The sequence below is a fragment of the Cololabis saira genome, chromosome 1 (assembly GCF_033807715.1).
Source record: "Cololabis saira isolate AMF1-May2022 chromosome 1, fColSai1.1, whole genome shotgun sequence".
NCBI classification, from domain to species: Eukaryota; Metazoa; Chordata; class Actinopteri; order Beloniformes; family Belonidae; genus Cololabis; species Cololabis saira.
The window spans coordinates 3,357,480-3,380,679 of NC_084587.1; the positions used below are offsets into that span (position 1 = coordinate 3,357,480).

At 40.8% G+C, this 23,200-nt stretch overlaps 1 protein-coding gene across 4 annotated transcripts in view; it reads right to left on the reverse strand.

Moving 5' to 3' along the window:
* The window catches only part of LOC133448389 (inactive rhomboid protein 2-like), a 76,183-nt gene that overhangs the window by 40,470 nt on the left and 12,513 nt on the right, over nucleotides 1–23,200 (reverse strand). For 2 of the 4 annotated variants that reach the window (XM_061727165.1, XM_061727081.1), the window contains exons 1-2: nucleotides 6,234–6,405; nucleotides 2,364–2,501 (exon numbers count right to left, since the gene is read on the reverse strand). In XM_061727165.1, the coding sequence (XP_061583149.1) occupies nucleotides 2,364–2,489 (126 nt within the window). In that variant the 5' untranslated portion in view covers nucleotides 2,490–2,501; nucleotides 6,234–6,405. Of the gene's footprint in view, nucleotides 1–2,363; nucleotides 2,502–6,233; nucleotides 6,406–23,200 lie in introns of those variants that run through there. The other 2 variants (XM_061726904.1, XM_061726993.1) reach the window with 2 other exon arrangements.

Below are 23,200 nucleotides of genomic sequence, written 5' to 3' on the forward strand. Positions count from 1 at the left end.
TTCAAAGTGGTTGAACGGTTGGTTTTAAACAAGATAACAATTTCGCAGCTTGGGATTCAGGGCTGGGATCGATTCAAATGTCAAGAATCGATTATCAAGATTTGATTCGATCCGATTCCATTCCGATATTGATTTGGGTTACTGTTATTAAAACAGTTTTTTGAGCTGTTGCATGAATTATATGACTACTTCTGCGACATATTAATACTAGTATTATATTGAGATTCAACAGCAAGTATTGCAGCTAATGATGCTGTAAGGACCAATCAGCTCCCAGAATGCTGATAGAACTGAAACAGAAACATCGTGGGTCAGAATTACCAAACAGATCCAGGAGGAAACAGAGACGGATGAAATCACCTTTATATTTTCCTAAAATTGTGGTTTTTAATTTTTGAGAATTTGGTTTTTAGCATTTTATGCAAATGTAACCCCAAGACAGTATATAAAGCAAAGAAATATAGACAATTTATACAATTATAACTGAAAACCTTTACTGTTTTCATACCTTTAAACATATTTAAAGACAAAAACATGGCACCAGTTATTCTCGTGTCCAACAAAACATCCTTTTTTGGGCATAAACAAAAAAATACCAAAAGTTGTAATGATGAAGAAAAAAAAATTACAAAAAATAAAATCGATCTTTAGACATACAAATCAATTTTAGGAATTAATATGAGAGAGAGTAGTTTCAGCTGTTTTTGCCACTCAGTGTGAGTAAGGGGGCTGGTCCAGCGGGGAGGTGACGTCAATGCAGACCCTCTATAACAGTGATTCTTAACCATAGGGCCGCGGCCCACACCTGGGCCACGAGCGCCACCTAGTGGGCCGCGAAAAAAAAATCAGTTTTGTACATGTGGGCCGCGAGGGCCGCGGGACTGCATAGCAACTCCCGACCAAATGAGGAGAAGAAGACCCTCAGCTACCTGTACGTGTAATAGTAAGAGAAATGGTGTGTATTTATAGAGAAAATCATTCATGTTGCACAGAGTAGGTTTAGATCCACCAGGATCAGGGATCGATTACTTGGGTCTGCGCCCAGAACGAGCGAGCGCGGCCTGATCATTTATCCTGACGCGTCCCCGCGGCCGGGGAGGTCGGTTGAGGCTGCCGCTCGGGCGGCGGCTCCGTCGTTACTGGTGAAGGATTGTAGATGTAGATGCGTGGGCTGGACTGTTGTTCGGGCTCGCAAAAGCATCGGAAAGTGACACGACTGCAGCGGCCAGAGAGCTGCGGGCTCTGCCCGTTTTAGCTGATCAGGCTCGGATTAAATCCGACACGCGCAGTCCTGACAACTTATTAATGTAAATAAAACTTAGTAAGTTACTTAGTAAGTAATTAGCTTGACTCTTACAGAGATGAGAAGCTAAATAAAACTAAATATCGTTCCAGGCTCAACAATGAGCACCTTCACATGTGTATGATTAACCTGACACCATCCAGCCCAGATTTACAGTCCTGGCAGGAGAAATTAGAGCTCAGTTCTCTCCCTGAACGACAGAAAGTGAGGGCATAAGATTAAGGGGAAGAAAGAAAAAGTGCAAAACTGTTCAATTGTTAAGATGTGTTTATATTAATTTATTATAAAAATGTGTTGAGACAATTAACAAAGAAAAGGGGAAATTCAAACTGCTGGTAAAGAAATAAAATAAGATAGCATTTGAAAAATAAAATAAAATCTATTTTGTTTTTAAGAGAAAAAAATATGTGTAATTGAAGTTAAACATGTTAATGGGCAAATATGTACTTTTTTAATATAACAGTCAGATGCAGATGTTGATACAAGTATGAGGCTACTTGAATATATATATATATATATATATATATATATATATATATATTTATTATGATGTTCTGGACCTTCGCTTGAGTAAATTTTCTCTAAATGGACCTCTTAAAGTTGAATACCCCTGCTATACAGTGTTAATATTTAACGGGCCCCGGGCCACTCTGTACTGAAAAAATTGGGCCCCAAGGTCAGAAAGGTTAAGAACCCCTGTTCTATAAGATAACCTTGTTTGAATTGTAAAATGGGTTTGGCTAAAACGAGACTAAAATGGTCCTGGACAATTCTGACTAAAATAAGACTAAAATGCTCAGACTTTCAGTCGACTGAAACTTGACACGACTAAAAGGAGAATGAACGTGACTGAAACTAATAAAAACTAAAATGATAGCTGAACCCAAAGACTAGACTGAAACAGGCTGACAGAAACAACACTAGTTTTTGAGAAAAACCTCTTAAATCAAAGCTGATTATTTTATTTAAATCCACTGTGGTGATGCGTGAAGGTACGATGGTTTCCTTGACCCTTCAGATGAAGATAATGTTTGTATGTGAGTATTTTAGTCCGTCCTACCTGTCTGGCAGCCATGTCCTCCGGGGGGGGGATGGCTATCACCAGGCTGGGCGGCTTCTTGCTCTTCAGGCGGCTGTTTTTCTGGCCCCCGTTGGGAGGCGGCTCCTCCTCTACCGGAGAGTCCATCCGGTCAGACGCCTGGAGGAAACAAGACGACGTTAGTGAGGCTGCAGGAATCTGAACCCAGGGCTGGGGATCCAGTCAAATGTAGAGAATCATTCCATTCCGATTCTTAAGATTCAGAATCGATTATCACGCTTTGATTTGATTCGCTCCGATTCCGGAGATATTGATTTGGGTTAGTGTTATTAAAACAGTTTTTTGAGCTGTTGCATGAATGATATGACTGTAGTTCTGCAACATATTAATACTAGTATTATATTGAGATGATGCTGTAAGGACCAATCAGCTCCCAGAATGTTGATAAAACTGCTTTCAGAAACATCGTGTGGCAGAATGATCAATTTATCACATTTCCCATTGATTAGAACTTGGTTTTTAGCATTTTATGCAAATGTAACCCCAAGACATAATATAAAGCAAAGAAATATAGACAATTTATGCAATTATAACTGAAAACTTTAATGTTTTCATACTTTTAAACATATTTAAAGACAAAAACATGGCACTAGTTATTCTCGTGTCCAACAAAACATTCCTTTTTTGGGCATAAAAAAAAAAATACCAAAAGTTGTAATGATGGGGGGAGAAAATAAATAAATAAAAAAAAAAAAAGATCTTTAGACATATGAATCGATTTTTAGGAATTAATATGAGAATTGATTTAGAATCGGAAAATTGATCTTTTCAACACAGGCCTATCTGAAACCAAAAGTTCTCGTTCTGCAGCTTAACAACAGGATTATTGTCGGTTCAAATACATAAAAACCACCGATGCATTTCTCTTTACAAATAAGACCTGGAAACAGGCATTGTGACGTAGAATTGTCAAATTGGTTTAATTCACCGTATGAATTGTTACAGATTACTTTTGTAATACTGTATTTGACCCGGTCTTTGTACGTTTTGACCGTATAGAAACGTAATTCTTGCCATTTTGAGAATGAGATGAACCTGCTGTACTCTACTGGCCTTACTTTTTAACAACTTGTACTTATTATTTTACCTCTTTTCTTATCATTTTATTTGTTATTTACTGTTTAATTATGTCTTGCGGCTTTTAATGTTGATGTAAAGCACTTTGAAATACCTTGTGTTGAATTGTGCTATACAAATAAACTTGTCTTGACCTGCTGGTGGTTTTAAATCGCCTGATTGATCCAGTATCGGCTAATAATAGTTGCTTAAATCGGTGGAAGCTGCCTGGTTTTTTCTTCATATGCACCGCCATGACGTATTTTAATCATATTTTAAACTTGATAAACCAACATTTCTACCACGATCCTCTCAGAGAGCATAAACCTCGCAGCTACAGAGCTCTCAGCTCTTATTCTTCTCTGCAGACCCAACAACAACTAAAAAAAGACACCAATACCTTGCATCCCTGCAGCAGCTGGCCTCCTTCCAGCTCAATCTGCTAAAAAAAAAATCAATTCCTTAAGTGATTCTTGAAAGCTCTGCTTTCACTTACGGCCGATGAGGAATTGTGTTTTATATTAGGAGGGAAGAGGAGGAACGAGGAGGAGGAGGAGATGTTTCACTCTGACTAAACGCAGTACAAAGGTTTGGAGATTTGTTGCGTACAACACACAGATTTGATCTTAAAAAAAGTGTGAATTCATATTTTATACACCGTAGCTGCCATACTTGTCAGAGAGAAATACACGCTGCTTATGAAGGCAGGTCTATAATTACAAACATAACTCAGAACTTTAAACTAAAATGACGTGAGGGATGTAACAGCTCATATTTATTAGTTCTGACACGTATTCTGATCCATAAACCCGCTTAAGCTTCAAGAAATAACACGGTGACGGGTTCAAATGGGAATTTCTTGATATCAGGACTGTGGAGACAAGAAGGGGGATGTTTAAGTTTGGTTAAATTAAGAGACCCCCCTAAGAAGTATACTTTTTCAAAAGACCTATTAAAAGAACTATTAATACAAACAATTTTAAGTTCAGTTTTTTCTCAAAAAGGTCAGAACGCCCGGAGCGATTTTCACAGAATCAGATTTTCTTAAAATCAACAGCTTCCGTTAAGTTAATGCCAGTCTGCAGCAGTTCCACGTCTGACCACATGGGGGCAGAATTCTGCTGTGGTGACGGTCCAACCCAACATTATGTAACACCTATTTGTCCCAAACGAGCTGAACTTTGTTACGACAGATTAACTTTATGGGGATCTTCTGCCCCCTGGTGGTCGTGGTGGTACTGCTACATAGCGTGGCTTTAAAGCAAGACGGAGCAGTTTTAAAGGTGTGGACATTTATCTGCTTTTATCAGAACCAAATTTATTCTACATTCAGTCAAACATGTCTGACTCTTTGGTCTGACCAATGGGGAAGCATTCGCCCACCGCGGGATGTTTGTGTCAAAATGATTCAATCAAAAAAAACAAAGACGACTTCAAAACCTTTTTCTCTTCAATCCAAAAAAAAAAAATCCAAATAAAAAAAAATATTTTCAATTTAAAAAAAAAATAAAAAAATGTTCAAAATGCAATTTTTTGGGTCTCAAATATTTTTTTCCATTCAAACCCTTTTTTTCCTTCGATTGAAAAAGTTTTTTTTTAATTGAAGTGAAGTGATTTTTTTTCTTTTTGAAGCAATTTCTTTTTTGACAAACAAACAACGCTACTTAAATAAAAAAAAAAGTTGATTCAAACAAAAAAAACTTTTTCTTTGATTGAAATACATTTTTTTGATTGAAGTGAAATTTTTTTTAATTGAAAATATATTTTTTGATTGAAGCAATCTTTTTTTTGATTGAATAATTAAGAAACAAATCTACCTCCATAGACTTGGAGTTAAAAATACTAGTCTATTTAGTCGCTGGACTGCGGATAAAGTTGCATTTACAAACAGCAGATCAAGTCCAACATGACAATAGTGTAGAAAACCTGATGGATTTTCAAAATAAAACTCAACGAGCGGCATGACAATAACCTGTGGAGGCTGTGGGTAAAACATTCAGAGGATTTTACAAGAGAACAGAACCACATACGCGGAGGAGTTGGGGTTAGAAGTTGAAAAAGCTAATTTTACACCATAAATCCTTGTTATTTGTTTCATTCAAGCCAAGACACACGACGCTCGCGTCATCTCAAAGCCTTCAGTTAAAACTATCATTTCTCAAATCCAGTGGATGTTTCAGCAACTGGAATCAAAGCGGTTCACACTAGAGGTCAACAACCAAAGCGCAGGCGTAGGAATCAGTAGAGGAAAGAAAAACAACAAAAATAACAACTGTGTCAGATCAAGAAGAAGGAGATGAAACTGATCGTGCAAATACAAGAGCACGTCTAAGTGCCTGTAATGAAAAAGAGAGCGAGCAGCTGTTTAACTGCTGGAAGTGACACCCCAATACATCACATGACAATCAATAAAGCCCTTCATTGGTCATGCATCCTCCAGGGGGGAGAATCGATACCCTTGTGCTATATTCTAAAGAGTTTGCATTTATCTGTCTTTATTGACGGCGTGTAATGGTGATGGAGCAGACGAGGCGTATTCTTAAGTGGAAATCTTCATTACGTCTGAGGTAACCCAATTATTTCTGAACCGCCGCTGCGCCGGAGCCCAAAGAAAACTGATCATGTAATGTCTTGTAGGAGGATTCTACTACAACAACAAACCGCGTTCACCGGCCTGCACCGAGCTCCTGACGTAAAGACGCGTAATCTTGTCCAGGATTCTCTCACACCAACCGCAGCTGATGTTGTGGACAAAAACAACAAAGTCAAACCTACTTATCTTCTTCAGAATTTTAGCGAGAAGGCGGCCAGCCTATTCCTGGAGCTGGGGCGGCATCGGGCCGAGTATTTCCAGAGGAATCAAAGAAAAAGCAGAACCCTAATCCATCCCAGGCCCCGGCCAAAACATCCATTAGGGTCTTGAGAGGCCTGGGCGACGTCCCGGAGCTGATCAGATCAATGCCAGGCCCGGGGTGTGTGCAGCAGGAATGGCAGCGGCGCGGAAACCCGACACCGGCTCAGTTAATAGCTTAGTTTCAAAAACAGAGCGGAGGAATGGCAGCGCGGGGCTTAGCATATTGTCCCCGACACTTGCTGCGCCCCCTGCCCTAAAAACACCACTGTGACAGCAGCTTTAACCGGCCAGGGTGAGGGTTTCACTCCCGCCAGCGCTGCTTTTATTTACACGTGTGTAATAGTTTAAAGGTTGAGCAGATTTCTGCTGTTTGAGCCGGTGAGGACGTTCCCCGGACCTCTGGGGGACGGAGCAGCGGATGGAGGCCGGGAATGTTGGCGGAGGGGAAGACGCACCTCAGCTGACGGCAGCTGGTCCTGCAGAATAACGGCCGGTGTTGACCTCCACAACATCAAACTGAGCAGGATATACAGAAGACTGCAGGAGCAAGAACCAATACACCAAATTCTACCATTCTTGTATGAATTGAATTGTTATTTATTAATGTGTCATACACCTCTAAGGTTCCAGCCCATAAGGGCTTACAAGACACAGATACACAGATACGCCAGCAAACAAACATCAGCTGCGTACAAACAAAAACACAAAATTATAAATTCCACTTATACATTACAGGTCAAATTAAAGATCCTTTCTCAATTTCCAAATAATTTGTCCTTTCTCTGTTTCCAGGCTCTCTTTATAAAAGGATGCTATAGAAAAAACCTCCTCTCTGAAAAACCATTCCAACTTCATCCTCAGTCCAAAACAACTCAGGTTTAAAATGTGTATTTTCTGAAATAAAAGCTGCCTGGCTTCATCATATAATAGACAATAAAACAAAAAATGAAGTTCATCCTCAACAACATTTAAATCACAAACACTACATAATCTTTCCTCTTCAGGAACAGAGTTATACCTGTTTCTATGGCCAGAGGGAGAATCCCAGTTCGCAATTGATACATAATGATCTTTTTGATCGATCCAGGGGTAAAGTCGCATAAGGTTCAGGACAATAAATATTCTTCATCAACGGGTAAGTTCTAAATTTCGGTTTATGCCAGATGTCACTGGCCCATTTTTCTTTATACTCAAAGAATAACATACGTAATTAAAAAGCTTCTTCTTCCAGAAGCTTTCATCTCAAAAACAAAGATCAGGGCGTCTACAGGTTTGACCAGGTTCAATTTAAGACTTTTTAACACCACTTTCAAACAAAATTTAAGACCAAAAAACAGTCACACAATCTGAACCCAAGGTCAAGAGAAACTGGAATTTTCTAGCCATTTTTCCCTAAATTTACATTTACCTTTATTCATTATTTCATACAATTTTATTGCCTCGTCTCAAGACTACACGACTAAGAAATCCAGTGCTGAGGTGAAGGTTGCCAGATCTGACAGGTTCCAGCCCAAACCATACAATCTCTATGTTAAAACCCTAAATTATTAAATGCGTAATAAATCTAAGTCATAAGCAAATCAATCTTCACAACACCACTAAATAGCCAGAAAAGTTCAGGCTCCAAACAAAGATTACAACTAAATGAAGTAGATTAAAGCGAATACAATATCTGAGAGTTCATTGTGTACATTTCTACTTTTCTCTGCCATATGGAAACTTTTTTGTTAATAATTTCTCCTAAATATTTTGAAAATTCAACCCAAATTTTATCAACGCGCCCAGTCCGTTATTTATGAAACCCGCTCAACCTGGCAACGCTGAGTGAGGCGTCGTCGAGCAAGCGCATGTCTAACTGCTAAACAGATTTATTTCTCCTCAAAACAATTAAACTTTTCCTTTTCGAAGTGTAAGAAGACAGACAGACACTTTATTCATCCCGAGGGAAATATAAAAGTATTCAGCAGCTACACAGATGCCCAGAAAAGCAAGTTAGTATCAGCGACTAACAAAAAAAACTTGTTAGTAACATATAATAACATAACAGTGCCTCAATAAAAGTGTCAAAGTGTAGATGAAAAGTTGGAAAAATAAATCAAATAAATAAACAGGGAGATGAATATAATGCTGAATTAAAACAAAAGACACTGAGTCACATTATATTAATTCAGTAAACAGAAACTTCATTAAGTTCATCATCACCATGTAGACTCATTTCTAAACTTAATTCTTATTTGTTCAATTACTTTGGACTAAAATTATCAACTCTTCTCTTTAATGCAGTAAGATGGTGATAAAAAAAATAAATAAATGTATTTCACAAAAAACAGACCAGGAGCTGGAGAATAAAGTTGATTCTTACCAAACCTTGCAGAGCCGAGGACGCGACGGCTGCCGCCAGGAAAGAGCTTATTAGTTAAATAAACACGACTTCCTTCCCTGTAATCATTAACCACCCGTGAACCAAACACTCGCTACGCTGATGTTTGGGAGGCGTTACAGTCACGCTGCTGCCGGTTTTACAACCAGAAAGAGCGAGGGATGAACCATTAAAACCAGCGGCTGCAGGTCAGAACCTGCATTCAGTTCCCTCACCTGGAGTAACTCACATCATCCAGTATTCATTCATTCATTCATTCATTTATGCTTGAAAATGGATGTCCACTTTCAACAGAGGACACATTTTATGGCGACTAACAATGGCGGCTCCATCTCTACCCATCTGCCTTGAACACTCGTAACAAGTATTTTATTTATATTAAGTCCCCCGGTTTCCACAAATGATGTGTTTTTGTGTTAATCTGAGGCTTGATTACTCATTACTGGGATGAAAAAACTATTTCACCAATCAAATGAAAACTGCTTCACAGGGATTAAAGCAAAAAAAATATTTTTGACTGAAAACATTTTTTCATGCCAGTTCATATTCCTGCTGCACCACACTATAAGAATGGCCCTTTTTCTGCCGTGCAGTCGCTTCCCAAAGGTTTCAAGCAAAAAAGTGAAATGCTGTATTAGCCCTTCTGTTTTCTAATACAGCATTTAAGGTGTAATAAGACTTTAACCAACACTATTTAAATACTCGAGACCAATAGCATTTTATAGGAGGAAGGTGTTTTTGAGCAGTTTTATTATTGTTAGTTTGCTTTTAATTTATCGTCCACATCAATTGGTGCAGTCCTCTCATTAAAGCTTTAGGCCTGTTCTCCTAGATCTGAGTCAACCTGGTAAACTGCACTTCTTCATCCAGTTGACCGGCTGCTCTGATGTCACTGCATTTGGCAAGGCTTTGGCCAAGGTGATGAAAACATCCTGGACTGTTTCATCAATGATGGTGTTAGTGCAGACAAAGAGATGATGATGTTATTGTTGAGAGGGAGGTTTTATGAAATCACATGGCGTCAACACCCCCCGTGGGCCTTCGAGATGCTTTGTTTTAATTAAACAGTGAGATTCCCCTGGTCCGCACCAGTTCTAAGTTTAGCTGCTCGGTGCCAGCCGAGGCGACTAGGGTCACCACCCGTCCCTTGAAATACGGAATTGTTACGTAATTGGGAATTAAAAGCTGCGTTCCGTATTGAACCAATACAGACACATATTATGCTCTAATTTATTGATGTCATAATCAACAGGTGAAGGTCGGAAAAGTTGAATATGTCGCAAAACTTCATTTGTAGTAAATTCAACTAAAGGTGAAACAAATATATTATTTCCCACTGCATTTAAAGTAAGATACTTCAAGCCTTTATTTGTTATAATTTTGGTGATTATGGCTCAGGTTATGAAAACCCCAAATAAAAAAATCACAAAAAATTTGAATATTTTATGAAATCAATAAACAATTCAACCATCAAAATTATAACAAATAAAGGTTTAACATGTGTTGCTTTGTATGTATTGAGACTATGTAAGATATTAGTTTCACCTTTTAAATTTAAATTTAAAATTTAAACCATATTCTAATTTTCCGACCTTCACCTGTAGGTTATATTCTACATCTGGGCTGATGTGGACATACATAGAATAGGAGGTTCAGTGGTATGGTTGGCTGTCTGTACAGTCGTGCCAGTTCAATGCTATTAAGGCACTTTAAACTTTAAATCAAAGCATTTAGTTTTTTCATATAAAATAAATACATTTCTATGCAGTTTAGAAGTTTTGGGGATGTTCCTTTTTTTGTCACCTGCGCTGCTGAAATCAGGCGTTCCTTATTTTTATTTCTGAAAGGTGGCAGCCCTAAAGGGGACCCGCCGGGGGCCCGCGCGAACGGGTCCCCGGCGGGCACCGCAGCGGGGGAGATCCGCGAGAAGGGCCCGGCGCGCGTCCAGAGTCGCCGCCGACTGTACCCGACCCCCCCCACCGGTCCGCCTTCCGCGCGGCGCCGGACACCGCCCCGAATGAAAGACCCCCGCCCGACGACGCGCGAACGCCGCTGGACAGAGGCCCCCCGCGAGGCGGGCCGGACGACCGCGCCTCCGGCGGCGGGGAGAGGAGGGCGACGGGGCGACTGCTCCCCCAGCCGCGGCTCGAGCCCAGCCCCGCTTCAAACCCCAGCCCGACCGACCCAGCCCTTAGAGCCAATCCTTATCCCGAAGTTACGGATCTGATTTGCCAATTTCCCTAACTGATCCAACACCGCCTCCTCTGCTCTGATTGGCTAATCCAAGGCTCTGGCAGTTTTATTGGTTTACAACAGTGTCAGTTTAATGCCTAACATGATTTCATTGGATAGTCTAAAACTATACCACAACAAAACTCACATGCAAAGGTTTTTTTTTTTTTTTTTTTCCTCTCATTTTCCAATTGACGGAAATCCGTCCAGAGACGGAGAACTTTAATCCCTGTGCTTCATCTACGCCAGAGGTCCCCAACCGCCGGGCCGCACAAGAAATAATAAATAACTTGCATTATTTATAATTTCCATTTTATTTATTGTCCGAACGATCTTTTATTTTGAAAAATTACCAGATTCTCTCCTTCATACAGTCAACGCCGAGTAGATACTTTTCTGTAACTATTCTGCCGAGGTTCTAAGTGGCTGAGTCGGGCTGTGATGTCATCACACTCCAGGCCACCGATTGGTTGGGGGGTTGGAGTCAGACGTCTGAGTCAGGATGTGACATCAGAGAAAGAGACTCTGACGGAGATTCTTGTTCATTTTATTCCAGCAGCAACGGCAGCAGAAGTCTGTTTGGTGATCCAACTCTGAGGTGCAGATGTTCATAAACCTGGTGCTGAGGAGAGAATTAAAAAGATCTAGACGAAGATAAGGAACGACCAGATCTACCAGGAACTCTGTCTCTTCATAGCTGCTCAGATACCAACGGACTTTTTAGCAGCGTCGAGACGAACTAAAAAAATTAAAAAGCATCGCCGCTTGAAGCTTCTCTCACTCTCATTGACTACGTTTACATCCAGTCAAAATTCGGGTTTTTGCTAATATTCCGGTTACTGAAACATTGGGAATATTCCGTTTACATGGTAATTAATCATTTGGGATATCACGATCAAACCAGTGACGCACGGAGAACATCATCACGCAATTCCCGTCATTTCTGCTTCTTCTTCCTGTATCCAAATTCAAAACAAATGCTGCTTCGCGCAACTTTGCTCACCTTCTTTTAAATCTGGCTATCCCGGTACTTTCTACCGTTAATAACCGTTTTGAAGCCGTCCACACGCTTTACCGTACAACGCGATGTAGACGGGCAATTGATTTCCAAGCGCAGATAGCGCGACTGCGCCTCTCCGAAGCGTAGGTGGCGTGACCGCAGTCACAAACTCGTCGTACGATCATTATAAAACCAAAACTCTTCACGGAACGCAACGCAAAGCAAAGAACAGCATTACCCATATGCAGCTGAAATCGGAAGAAATGCCCCCAAATAAATGTATTCCAGCTCAGAGCCGATGTTTTTTTTAATATGTTTTGTCTGTTTTTGTACATTTCTTGTTAGGATGAGCGGTTTTTAATGGATAATTATCTTCATTATCATATTCAAACTATTTGAGGGAGGAGACAAGGCGGAGTGTTGTGCTCCCGCACGTGCGCTCAAATCCACACTGATTGGGATGTACAGAGAAACCTGCGTGGATTTGGGCATACGCAGGGTTTTGTACATCGGAATTTTTGCGTTCGTGTAAATTCCACGCACGGTTTCACGTTGAAATCCACGCACTCTTAGTACATGAGGCCCCAGGATTCCTTGTGAACAGAGCATGCGCAGAAAACAAATTCCTGTTCCTTTTGATGGGGATATTCCGTTAGGCGTTTACATGACCCAATATTCAGGTTTTAAAAGGAAAAAAAATACAGCTCATATTCAGGTTTTTAAAAACTGGAATATGAGCAAATTCAGGTTATTCAAAGGGGTTATTGGTGTTTACATGGCCGTGCAAATTCGGGTTATTGCTAATATTCTGGTTTTAAAAGGGTCATTGATGCATGGAAACGCAGTCATTTTTTAACTTGATATGGAACACAATCCACAGACCCAGCAGCACATCGATCATCTCCTCCAGGTTCTACATCTTTAGTGTTGTTGTCTTCTTCCTTTAGATACACAATCAAATACGTCACAGCAGCTTCTCCAACCTCCTACTTCTGCTCCAGGTTCTGAATTGTAGCAGAAAAGAAACCAGTGAAAAAGTGCCATTAAAGTTCACTCTGAAAAAGAGGAACTTTGTCAGTTCGGCCACAGGTTATGTGAAGAGAAGTTTAGCGGTTTCTTCTTGTTCTTCCTCCGAGCGGGAACTGGGAGCTGTCCGGGCCACGCCCACGTTAGCTCCGTGTTTCAGCTGTAATTCCTCCCTGGTTCATGTAAACATCTCCATTATTAATCAGGGTTGTGAGTGTGAGCGCTGGCAGAGTCATCACCATTAGTGTTGAGGTCACATGATCTTGGAGTGTACCCATGATTCAGTCTGCCCCCCCGAGGGAGGCCTCAGTGTTTCTGTGTCTTTCCTCGGAGACTACCCATGATTCAGTCTGCCCCCCGAGGGAGGCCCCAGTGTTTCTGTGTCTTTCCTCGGAGTGTACCCATGATTCAGTCTGCTCCCCGAGGGAGGCCCCAGTGTTTCTGTGTCTTTCCTCGGAGTGTACCCATGATTCAGTCTGCCCCCCGAGGGAGGCCCCAGTGTTTCTGTGTCTTTCCCTCCAAACCGGGTCGGCGCGGCGTCTCGCTCCGTCAGATATGTGCCGTTTTCACGACATGTAACGGGCTGCAGAAGCATTAAAACACCCCGCCCTCGACTCAGAAACCACACGCATATCTGCGTTTGTGGGTGGTGAGAACAGATCCTGTTTCACTTTCTGCCACAGCCACTCTCCACATCCGCTGATGGACCGGGCCGGGCCCGTCCTAGTCTGAAACCATCAGATCATCAATAACATCTGCAGTCCCTTTGTGTCTCAAGTCATTGTTTTGCTTCCTCTCATTAGATAATCGTGGCGTCTAACAAGATCCTGTTTCTGTGAGAACTATGTAAAAACATTTTAGTTTATTGGTCCTTACAATTTCCACAACACAAATAACCCAAAGTACAAGTGTAAACCGTCAGTGTAATACAAAAAAATATATAATCAACTGAAATATTACAAGCCTTTTATTATTTTAATATTGCTGATCATGGCTTACAGCTTAAGAAAACTCAAATATCCTATCTCAAAAAATTATAAATAAATAAAAAATAATAAAAGGCTTGCAATATTTCAGTTGATTTGTAATGAATCCAGAATGTATGACATTTTTGTTTTTTTAATTGCATTACAGAAAATCACAATATTCTAATTTTCTGAGACAGTCCTGTACATATATATACACATACCAAAAATTATATATTTTTTTGTATTACACAGACGGTTTACACTTGTACTTTGGGTTATTTGTGTTGTGGAAATTGTAAGGACCAATAAACTAAAATGTTTTTACATAGCTCTCACAGAACCAGGATCTTGTTAGACGCCACGATTATCTAATTTGTAATGAATCCAGAATGTATGACTTTTTTTTTTTTTTTTTTAATTGCATTACAGAAAATAAAAGAACTTTATCACAATATTCAAATTTTCGGAGACAGTCCTGTAAATAAATCCATATGAAAAGTATCCCGAGTATGAACAAAATAACTGTACACAAACATACAGCATTTTCCACATGTGATTACTAAATATCATTCCATACAGAATATACGTAAGCACATACATACACATATGCATACATAACAAAACAGAACACAAAGACTGACACATCACCACTGCCTCTACTCTGCAGCTCCAAACATCTTGCACTCGTGTGTTTCTACTCTGCAGCTCCAAACATCTTGCACTCGTGTATTTCTACTCTGCAGCTCCAAACATCTTGCACTCGTGTATTTCTACTCTGCAGCTCCAAACATCTTGCACTCGTGTATTTCTGGTATTCGTCTCACATGTGAGGAGCGGTTGGGAATCAACCCCGCGCCCCCACAGCTGCACTCTTGCTGATTACTGCACAAATCTAGCATCGTGAATCTTTCTCAACTCTGGTCCTGTGGCTGCCAAGGGTTTGTTTTTCATGCTTTTCCATTTAAAGCAGACTTGGCGCAGTAACTCAGCGGCTCAGCAGTTTACCAGCACTTCGTGGGGGGGGTGGCGTTAGCAGTGGAGGCTATAGGGGCTGGTATAGGTTACCATAGCAACCTGACACAGCCCGGACCAAGGACAAAGGGGGAATCCGAGTTGTGACTGACTGCAGACGAGTAAACGTGGTGTCAGTGGGCAGACTGTGATGAATATTCATCATGGGTACCCAGACCAGCCGAGCAGCGAGCTAAACGGCTGATTTAGTGGTGAGTAAATCTCCTGATACAATCAGGAGGGAATGTATGGAGTGAGTGAAATATCACTCAGAGAAAAGTGAGCAACAAAACAAGACTTATAAATCAGTCACAGTTAGCTACTTTAATAATAATAATAATGCATTTAACTTGTAACGCACTTTCCATTCAATGAATCTCAAAGTGCTACACTTAGACCATTATTCATTCATACACATTCTCACTGGTGGTGGTAAACTACATTTGTAGCCACAGCTGCCCTGGGGCAGACTGACGGAAGCGTGGCTGCCATATCGCGCCAAACGGCCCCTCCGACCACCACCAACATTCGTACACATTCACACGGGGCAAGGTGGGTAAGGTGTCTTGCCCAAGGACACTACGACAGTAACTGGGATGGAGCGGTAGGGGTGGGCAAAAATATCGATATGCCAATATATCGCGATACTTTTCCAGCCGATTCAATATCAATATTAAAAATTTGAATATCGATTTTTTTTTGTTTTTTGTTTTTTATTTTATTTTTTTTAATTTTTTTTTTATTTTATCCCCGATTTTTTTCCCATTATATCACCCAGTGCTCCTACCTAAGTGACAGTCCTGGGCATTGCCACTCTCTACCAACCCTGGGAGGGCCCTGCACTGAGCTCAGGTTTTATTTCACGTTTTTTTCATTTCATTTTATAATTTATTTTTTATATAACACAATTGCCTGTCCTTAAAAAATGAAAAATAATGGACAGAGGTTTATTTATATCTATACTGATTGATCACTGTGCCTGTCCTTGGTTTTAGTTCCATCTTTCTTGGGTTTATTATCATTTGCCACATAATTAAAGCAACCTCATACTAAATTTAATGTTAATTTCATATGATGTAAATAATATGAAAAACATATACAAATAAGTTGTAACTTTAGCTTGTATAGTTATAATAAAACATTGTTTTGACTCAGTTTGTCCCATGAATTGTCACTATAATCTGATGAACGTGCAACTGGGATTTTAAGATCCATCACTATCATCTGATGTACATTTATACAACTTGGATTTTAAGATGTGTAATGCATTTTTAAATTTTTCGGTGAACTATGTAGAATATAATAATCGGGATATCGCATAATCGGGATATCGCAATGTGTATCGTATCGTGGCTCAAGTATCGTGATGCGTATCGTATCGTGAGGTCCTTCCCAATACCCACCCCTATGGAGCGGGATTCGAACCGCCGACCTTCAGATCATTGGACGACCCGCTCTACCACCTGAGCTACTGCCGCCCAAACTTTAGCTTGGCTGGCTTAAGTTTTACTAATCTATGATACTAATTAATGCTTATCATTCATTTTGATCAAATCTACACAAACATCCACCATTTCAAGGGTCGTTTCTGAAACTAGAAACTGAAACTGGATGCAGCAAAGCATCATGGGTCTGAGGAGGAGACAACCTGTCTTTTAGAGATGTGTCCACGGAGGAGCTACGTGGACCAAGTCCTGTTAGAGCAGATACCTGGTTGTTGCTGCAACTTACACGCAAACGCAGCGACGTAACTGACGTTTGCAGAGACGTAATGACGTGGCTCCCTTTAGCACAAGAGCTGTGGAACAACAAACCGGTTCTCTGCTGGTTCCCAAGTTTAATGAGTTGTGAACCAGAACCAGCACTGGAACCGGTTCAGTGGAAAAGGGGTGTGACTGGCTGCAGGTCCGAGCAGACAGAACCTCTTGTCATAAATATCGTTCACCAGAAATGACTGCAGCGTTTAGCCGACGCTCCGTTAGCACAATCAGCCTAATCTTAGCTCAGCTTCGTCTTCAGGCCCTTCAACACCAACCAGCAGTCCCAGCTATTTGTTTTTAATATTTTAAAGACTATGCTCTAATAGGTTTTTCCTTTCCACAGTCCCCTAGTGCTTACTCGGGAGGGAGGAGTTTACATCAATTAGAAAAGGTTTTGGTGCAGACTGTTGGTTTCCTCAATGAAGGAATAATTATTATTGTTAATTTACTGGCTTAATGGAGTAATTTGGTCTAAATTGAACTGTCAGTTGAAGTGCCTTGAGATTCAATTTGTTATGATTTGGCACTAAATAAACAAAGCTGAATTGAACGTCTTTTCTTTCTTGAACACATTTCTCTATGATCTTTGGGAACAAAAATTTAAATGACAATTAAAATGAGATTAATTGCGCCGCTCTATTTCCTAGTGTAATCAAACATCATCGTGATGCGTTTACTTACTACCGATCTCGGTCCCGAGCTGATGAACCGTCCAACACGTCGCAGCCTCGGGGTCACATGTTTGAGTAACCTTAGTTCCTGTTTTTATTGTCACTTTTTTGTCCTCATCAAAAGGCAGAGTCATCATATAGCGGTTAACTTTCTGGTGTCTTTAACAGAGGAGTGAATGTTTGGTAAGAGTTGGGTTACAGGAAACGTTGAGCAACGACTTCCAGCGAAGAGACATGAAAGTGTAAGCTATTTATACATCCCTCACTTTTGGGAATCATTCAAATTTACCAGAACATAACTGGAATATCCTGTAATTTACTCCAATTTTGAATAAAAGCCCCTACAGATGTGTCATTCTCCACCTTTGTGGGCGGCACAACCAGCTGCTGTTGTGACCACAGATATCGTCAGACTAGTTTTTTTTAAGCTAAATAAGGAAATGAGGCTCAGACATCGGGTTCCTTCATTCCTCTCCACATCCTCAGAGTTTAAAAATGCATCTCCATCTGCAGAGTTTGACTAAAGTTCCTCTCAAAGAAGTTCGTTAAGGTCCAATCCCAATGTTCCACCTACTCACTACCACTAGCCCTAAAAATGAAGCCACAAGGGGTAGGGCTTTGTAATCTTCCCTGGGGATTGGGACACCACTTGCTACGTCACTACGTGGTTTACGTTCGGGTACGTAAGCGGTCCTGGGCATTTCACAGATTTTTGTGAGATCAGGTTGAAAACGTTGCCTCTTCACATTAAGCCTGAATTATGGTTCCGCGTTAAATCGACGCAGAACCTACGCCGTAGGCTCTGCGTTTGTGTAAAGCTTGAGTTATGGTTCTGCGTCAAAACGACGGCGTGCCTACGGCGTGTGGTCCGCGTTGACGCAGACGGAGAGGGCTGTGATTGGTTCGCTTGGTAGCAATGCATTTCTGGTTTCCGGCTTGAAGCAGTCGTGAACTTTCAGCGCTCTTTTCTTCGTGTATGTGTGATTTTTTTTGTTTTGGTTTTTTGCACAATAGTTGTCCTTATCTCTTTGATTCACTGTGACCGGAAAAAGTCGGATAAACCATTCAGGAAGATCGCGAACTAGCGGTCACGGGGGTACTGCACCGTGGAGAAATGGAGTGACGGAGAAGTCCGAAGGTTCATGACAGCGTCACGGTGACGATTTGAAGCAGAACCATAACTCAAGCTTTAAACGAACGCAGGACCTACTAGGGTTGCACGGTATACCGGTACCAGTATAGTACCGCGGTACTAGAGTTTTGAAAACGGTACTATACCAGCATTTAAAAACAAACGGTACTTTTATATATTTTTTCTATGCAAACGAATTGGTAAATTGGAGCCTGTCTCTTTAAGCACGGCGAGCTCAGCAAGTGTGACGTAGTTGCAGAAGCAGAGCCGCCTCCCCCTCCCACTCGCATGTTTAGACGGAGGAAAAGAGAGAAACGAGAAGTTGCGTGTTAGACAGACAGAGCGGGTTGAAATAAAGTTGAAATAAATAGAGATGGCAGCTGCAGAAAAGCCCGTACTTGTGGACAAAATGGGGGCCCGAAGTACGGTGGAAATATTTCGGGTTCAAACCGCAGTGCAAGCGCTGCTACAAGTGTGTCTCGCAAAAGGAGGCAACACTTCAAACTTGTCCAAACATTTAAAGGACAACCACGCGGACTTGTTCCACGACTTCAGTCAAGAACGACAGCTGATAACTTTGTTCACCAGTTCACTGCACTGTCATGTCAATGAAAGAAGTACAGAGCCTCTCCCAGCCCGTAGTAAACCTACAGTAGCCTGTACAGAGAGTTAAAACATGTCCATGGTTAATAAATGCAATTTTTTAAATATTTAAAAAAAAAAAATTACAATCTTAAAATATTTAAATAAATTCCACAGACTATAATATAACTTTAATATATTTTTTATATTTTAATATTATTTAATGTTTCATATATATTATAAACCATTAAGGCAATGAATTATATTAATTAATATTATATATTAAAACACACTTTTGTAAAACATTCCATTAGCCTACAATATCTAATCCTATCCTAAAGGACTGTCTCTGAAAATTAGAATATTGTGATGAAGTTCTTTATTTTCTGTAATGCAATTTAAAAAACAAAAATGTCATACATCTGGATTTATTACAAATCAACTGAAATATTGCAAGCCTTTTATTATTTTAATATTGATGATTATGGCTTACAGTTTAAGATTAAGATTCCCAGAATATTCTAATTTTTTTAGATAGGATATTTGAGTTTTCTTAAAGTGTAAGCCATGATCAGCAATATTAAAATAATAAAAGGTTTGCATTATTCAGTTGATTTGTAATGAATCCAGTATGTATGACATTTTTGTTTTTGTAATTGCATTACAGAAAATCACAATATTCTAATTTTCTGAGACAGTCCTGTAGATGATAGAATGAGCCTCAATTTATTTTTCTAGTTATGCCCATTTAATGTTTCATGTGGCCTTTAGTTTCAAAACACAAACCTTTTGAACAATGAGAACAAGTAAAATAAAGCAATGGCATTTAAATTAAAATGACCATGTTAATTAAAATACTGTACCCCCTCCCTCCCCCAATTACAGAAGACTAGTGCTCCTGGCTCAGAGATGGTGACACCACCCACTCAGAAGCAGGAGTTTTTGCTGCTACAGTATTTTATTTAATATGGTGACTTTAATTTGAATGGCATTGCTTTATTTTACTTGTTCACACTGTTCTAAAGGTTTGAACATTTTAATATCCCATGCCAATTATTTATTTTATTCATTGTTGTTATTGTTCCCAAAGTCTGCTTTAAAATAAAGGAAAATATTGACATTTGAGAGTGTTCCACCTTTTTACAAAAAGTATCGAAAAGTATCGAAATACATATTGGTATCGGTATCGAAACAGAAATTTGGTATCGTGACAACCCTAGGACCTACGGCGCCTACCCTACGCCGTAGGCTACGCTGTACCCTAGGCTCTGCAGCAATTTAACGCAGGCTTAACTCCGCCGGCCGGAGCTTCCGCTAGGGCTGGGCGATATGGCAAAAAAAGTGATCACGATTTTTTTTCCCATATTGAATGATCTCGATTTTTAATCACGATTTTTTTTAAATCAGAAGATCCCCCTTCCCTTCTGGAATAAAATAGAAAGAAACCAGAGATTAGTTTTTTTTCTATTAACAAATAAAGCAAATAGCATGTTTTAACAAGAGCCATATAGAAAATGGCAACAAACAGGTAGTTTTAAGCAGTTTAAAAAGGTTTCAAGTAGTTTTAGCAGACAAAAAAAATTTTCATGATCATTTAAAATGTAAACCAACCAAAAAATGCGGTTGTTCACAGTTTTTCATTTATTTTGCCATTTTTTTTTTCACAATTGCATAGATAAAATTGCAATGACATTATTAACAACAAAAACAGTAAACTAATATGAGTGAGCCACTGTCAAGCAGCTGGCAATGCTGTTGCTTAAATTGACCAAAAGGTGGCTCTCTAACATCACAGTTTGTGTACTGTGCGTGACTCGCTGGTTGGTAATTAAGGAGTTAAAACTCACTCGCCACATATGGCGCTTTTGCATTAGTCTCACTTCTCCCCGGTTCTACCCGCTATGGCCCCATTTTGCGCTTTCGCACTAGGGCTGAGACGGGTAAAGCCGCTCCAAGTCGATACTTTTTTCTGTAACCATTTCAGCCAGGTTCTTTGCGGGCTGAGAAGGGACTATTTCTGACGTCACCACCCTCCTCGCCACCGATTGGTCGGGGGGCGGGGCCGTCACCACCCTCCGCGCCTCTGATTGGTCGGGGGGCGGGGCCGTCAGACGTTTGAATCAGGAAGCGGGAGTCAGAGCGAGGCGACTCGCGGCTCGCAGCGATTTTATTATAAAGCGCAAAACGTCTGTTTGGTGATCCAACTCTGAGGTGCAGATGTTCATAAACCTGGTGGCTGAGGAGAAAAAATTTAAAAAGGGATGTAGACGGGCTGTTTTACTCTCAGCCGCTCCCGGCTCCAGCTGATTTCTCATCAGCGCGACATGAACAAAGCGGTTGCGCAATCGAGTACGTCACAGCAGCTTCACCAAACCTGCCCGCTTCTCCCCTGGCAATGCGAAAACACACGGGTGGAACTGTGCCGTACCGCGCCGAGCGGAGCCGGGCTCAACCGATACTAGTGCAAAAGTGGCATTAGGGGACTCAGTAGCCAGCAGAAACAGCAGTAGGAGCATTTATTACATTTATTAACTGTACACCGCTATTATGAAAGGTTATTTCTCACAGTATTAACCTAAAAGGGACTTAAGGCTGATTTATGGTCCCGCGTTACACCAACGCAGAGCCTACGGCGTAGGGTACGCGGCGACACGCACCGTACGGCGCGCGTCGCAACGCGGTTAGGCTTTCTTTTTAATACAAACTGATTAAACTGATTAAATTCTGTAGTGGATAGCCTGAGTAATAAGAACGTACCGTTTTTATGGTGACAAAAAAATCATCATGCTGAGCTCTGCTTGTTGATCCGACACATTCACTCCGCTGAGCACGCACACACACACACACGCACACACACATGCACGCACACACACACCCATGTCGGGGCCGCTGAGTTTCTCCCGGTGATCAGAGTAATTTGTGTACAAGCAGAGCGAATCACAACTTTAATGAGTGCGGTTTAGTTTGACATTATTGTCAGTCTATGAGAAAAACATTTAATTTTATTAAAATCGAAAAATAATATTTATAGGCTAAAAAAATAAGCGTCATTAAAGTAGCCGGCTGGACCTAATCGAGTAGTCGGCTATATGGCCGGCGCTTGTGGAAAGCCCTGCTTTAAGGAACGGACCAGAATTATGCATGGAATGGTGAATAAACGTAAAACACAGAGCTACGTACGTCTCCCGTCTGGATCCTTACCGACTGCCGCGGCATCTCATGCACATGATCAATTAATGCAGACAGCGCGGTGCCAGGAAAGCGGGTTGTGATTGGTTGTCGTGCACTTTGCTGCAGCATGTTTTGCACGTGATCGAGAAAGTAGACCCACAGCTGATCACCGTGATCGAACTTAATTTGATCGCGATCACAAATCGAGATCGTATAATCGCCCAGCCCTAGCTTCCGCCATTTTTTCGTAGTGGTGTATCGCGTCATTCAGGCAGCCAATCAGCACAAAGACTCATTATCATAGCCCCGCCCACTCAGAATCCTGCATAGATAATGAGGTTAGAGAATGGGAAGATAAAGACATGGTTTAGAGACTGAATTTCTAATTTATTTAGCAAAAACAATCAAAAGCTTGTTTTTAAGACATTCAAGGCCTGTTTAAAATAGGGATTAGATGCCATAATTGTTCCCCTTTGAAGATGAGGGAGGGTCTTCAAGCTCCGCCTTTTTGTTTGCGTCAATCATGACGGCTGCTAGCAGATATAAAAAACTCAGGTGGGAACTCTGATTTGAAATATGCTCTGCAAGCAAAACAAACTCGTTAACTATCTGCCGTAAAAAATTTTACCGACGGCCCTGAACGGTTCGGTACAAATGCGTGTCCCGTTACACCCCTAGTTACGATGTTGCTACCAAAACAACATCTGGGACTTATTCTGCCGAAGATGAAACAAGGACTGCAGGTGATGTCACCTTTTTACGTATTATTATTGGCCATTATCTATCCGTCCGTAGGGAAACCCGTCCTTTGGTATCAGTGTTGCCAAACAAAACATTTCCCAGATCTCTTAGCCGACATGAAAACAGAGTTCAGGCGTCCAGAAGGATTTTCTGGATGCATTTTTGCTCCTGAGGTGATCTCAGATAGGCGGGTCGGTGATTCACATCTGACTTC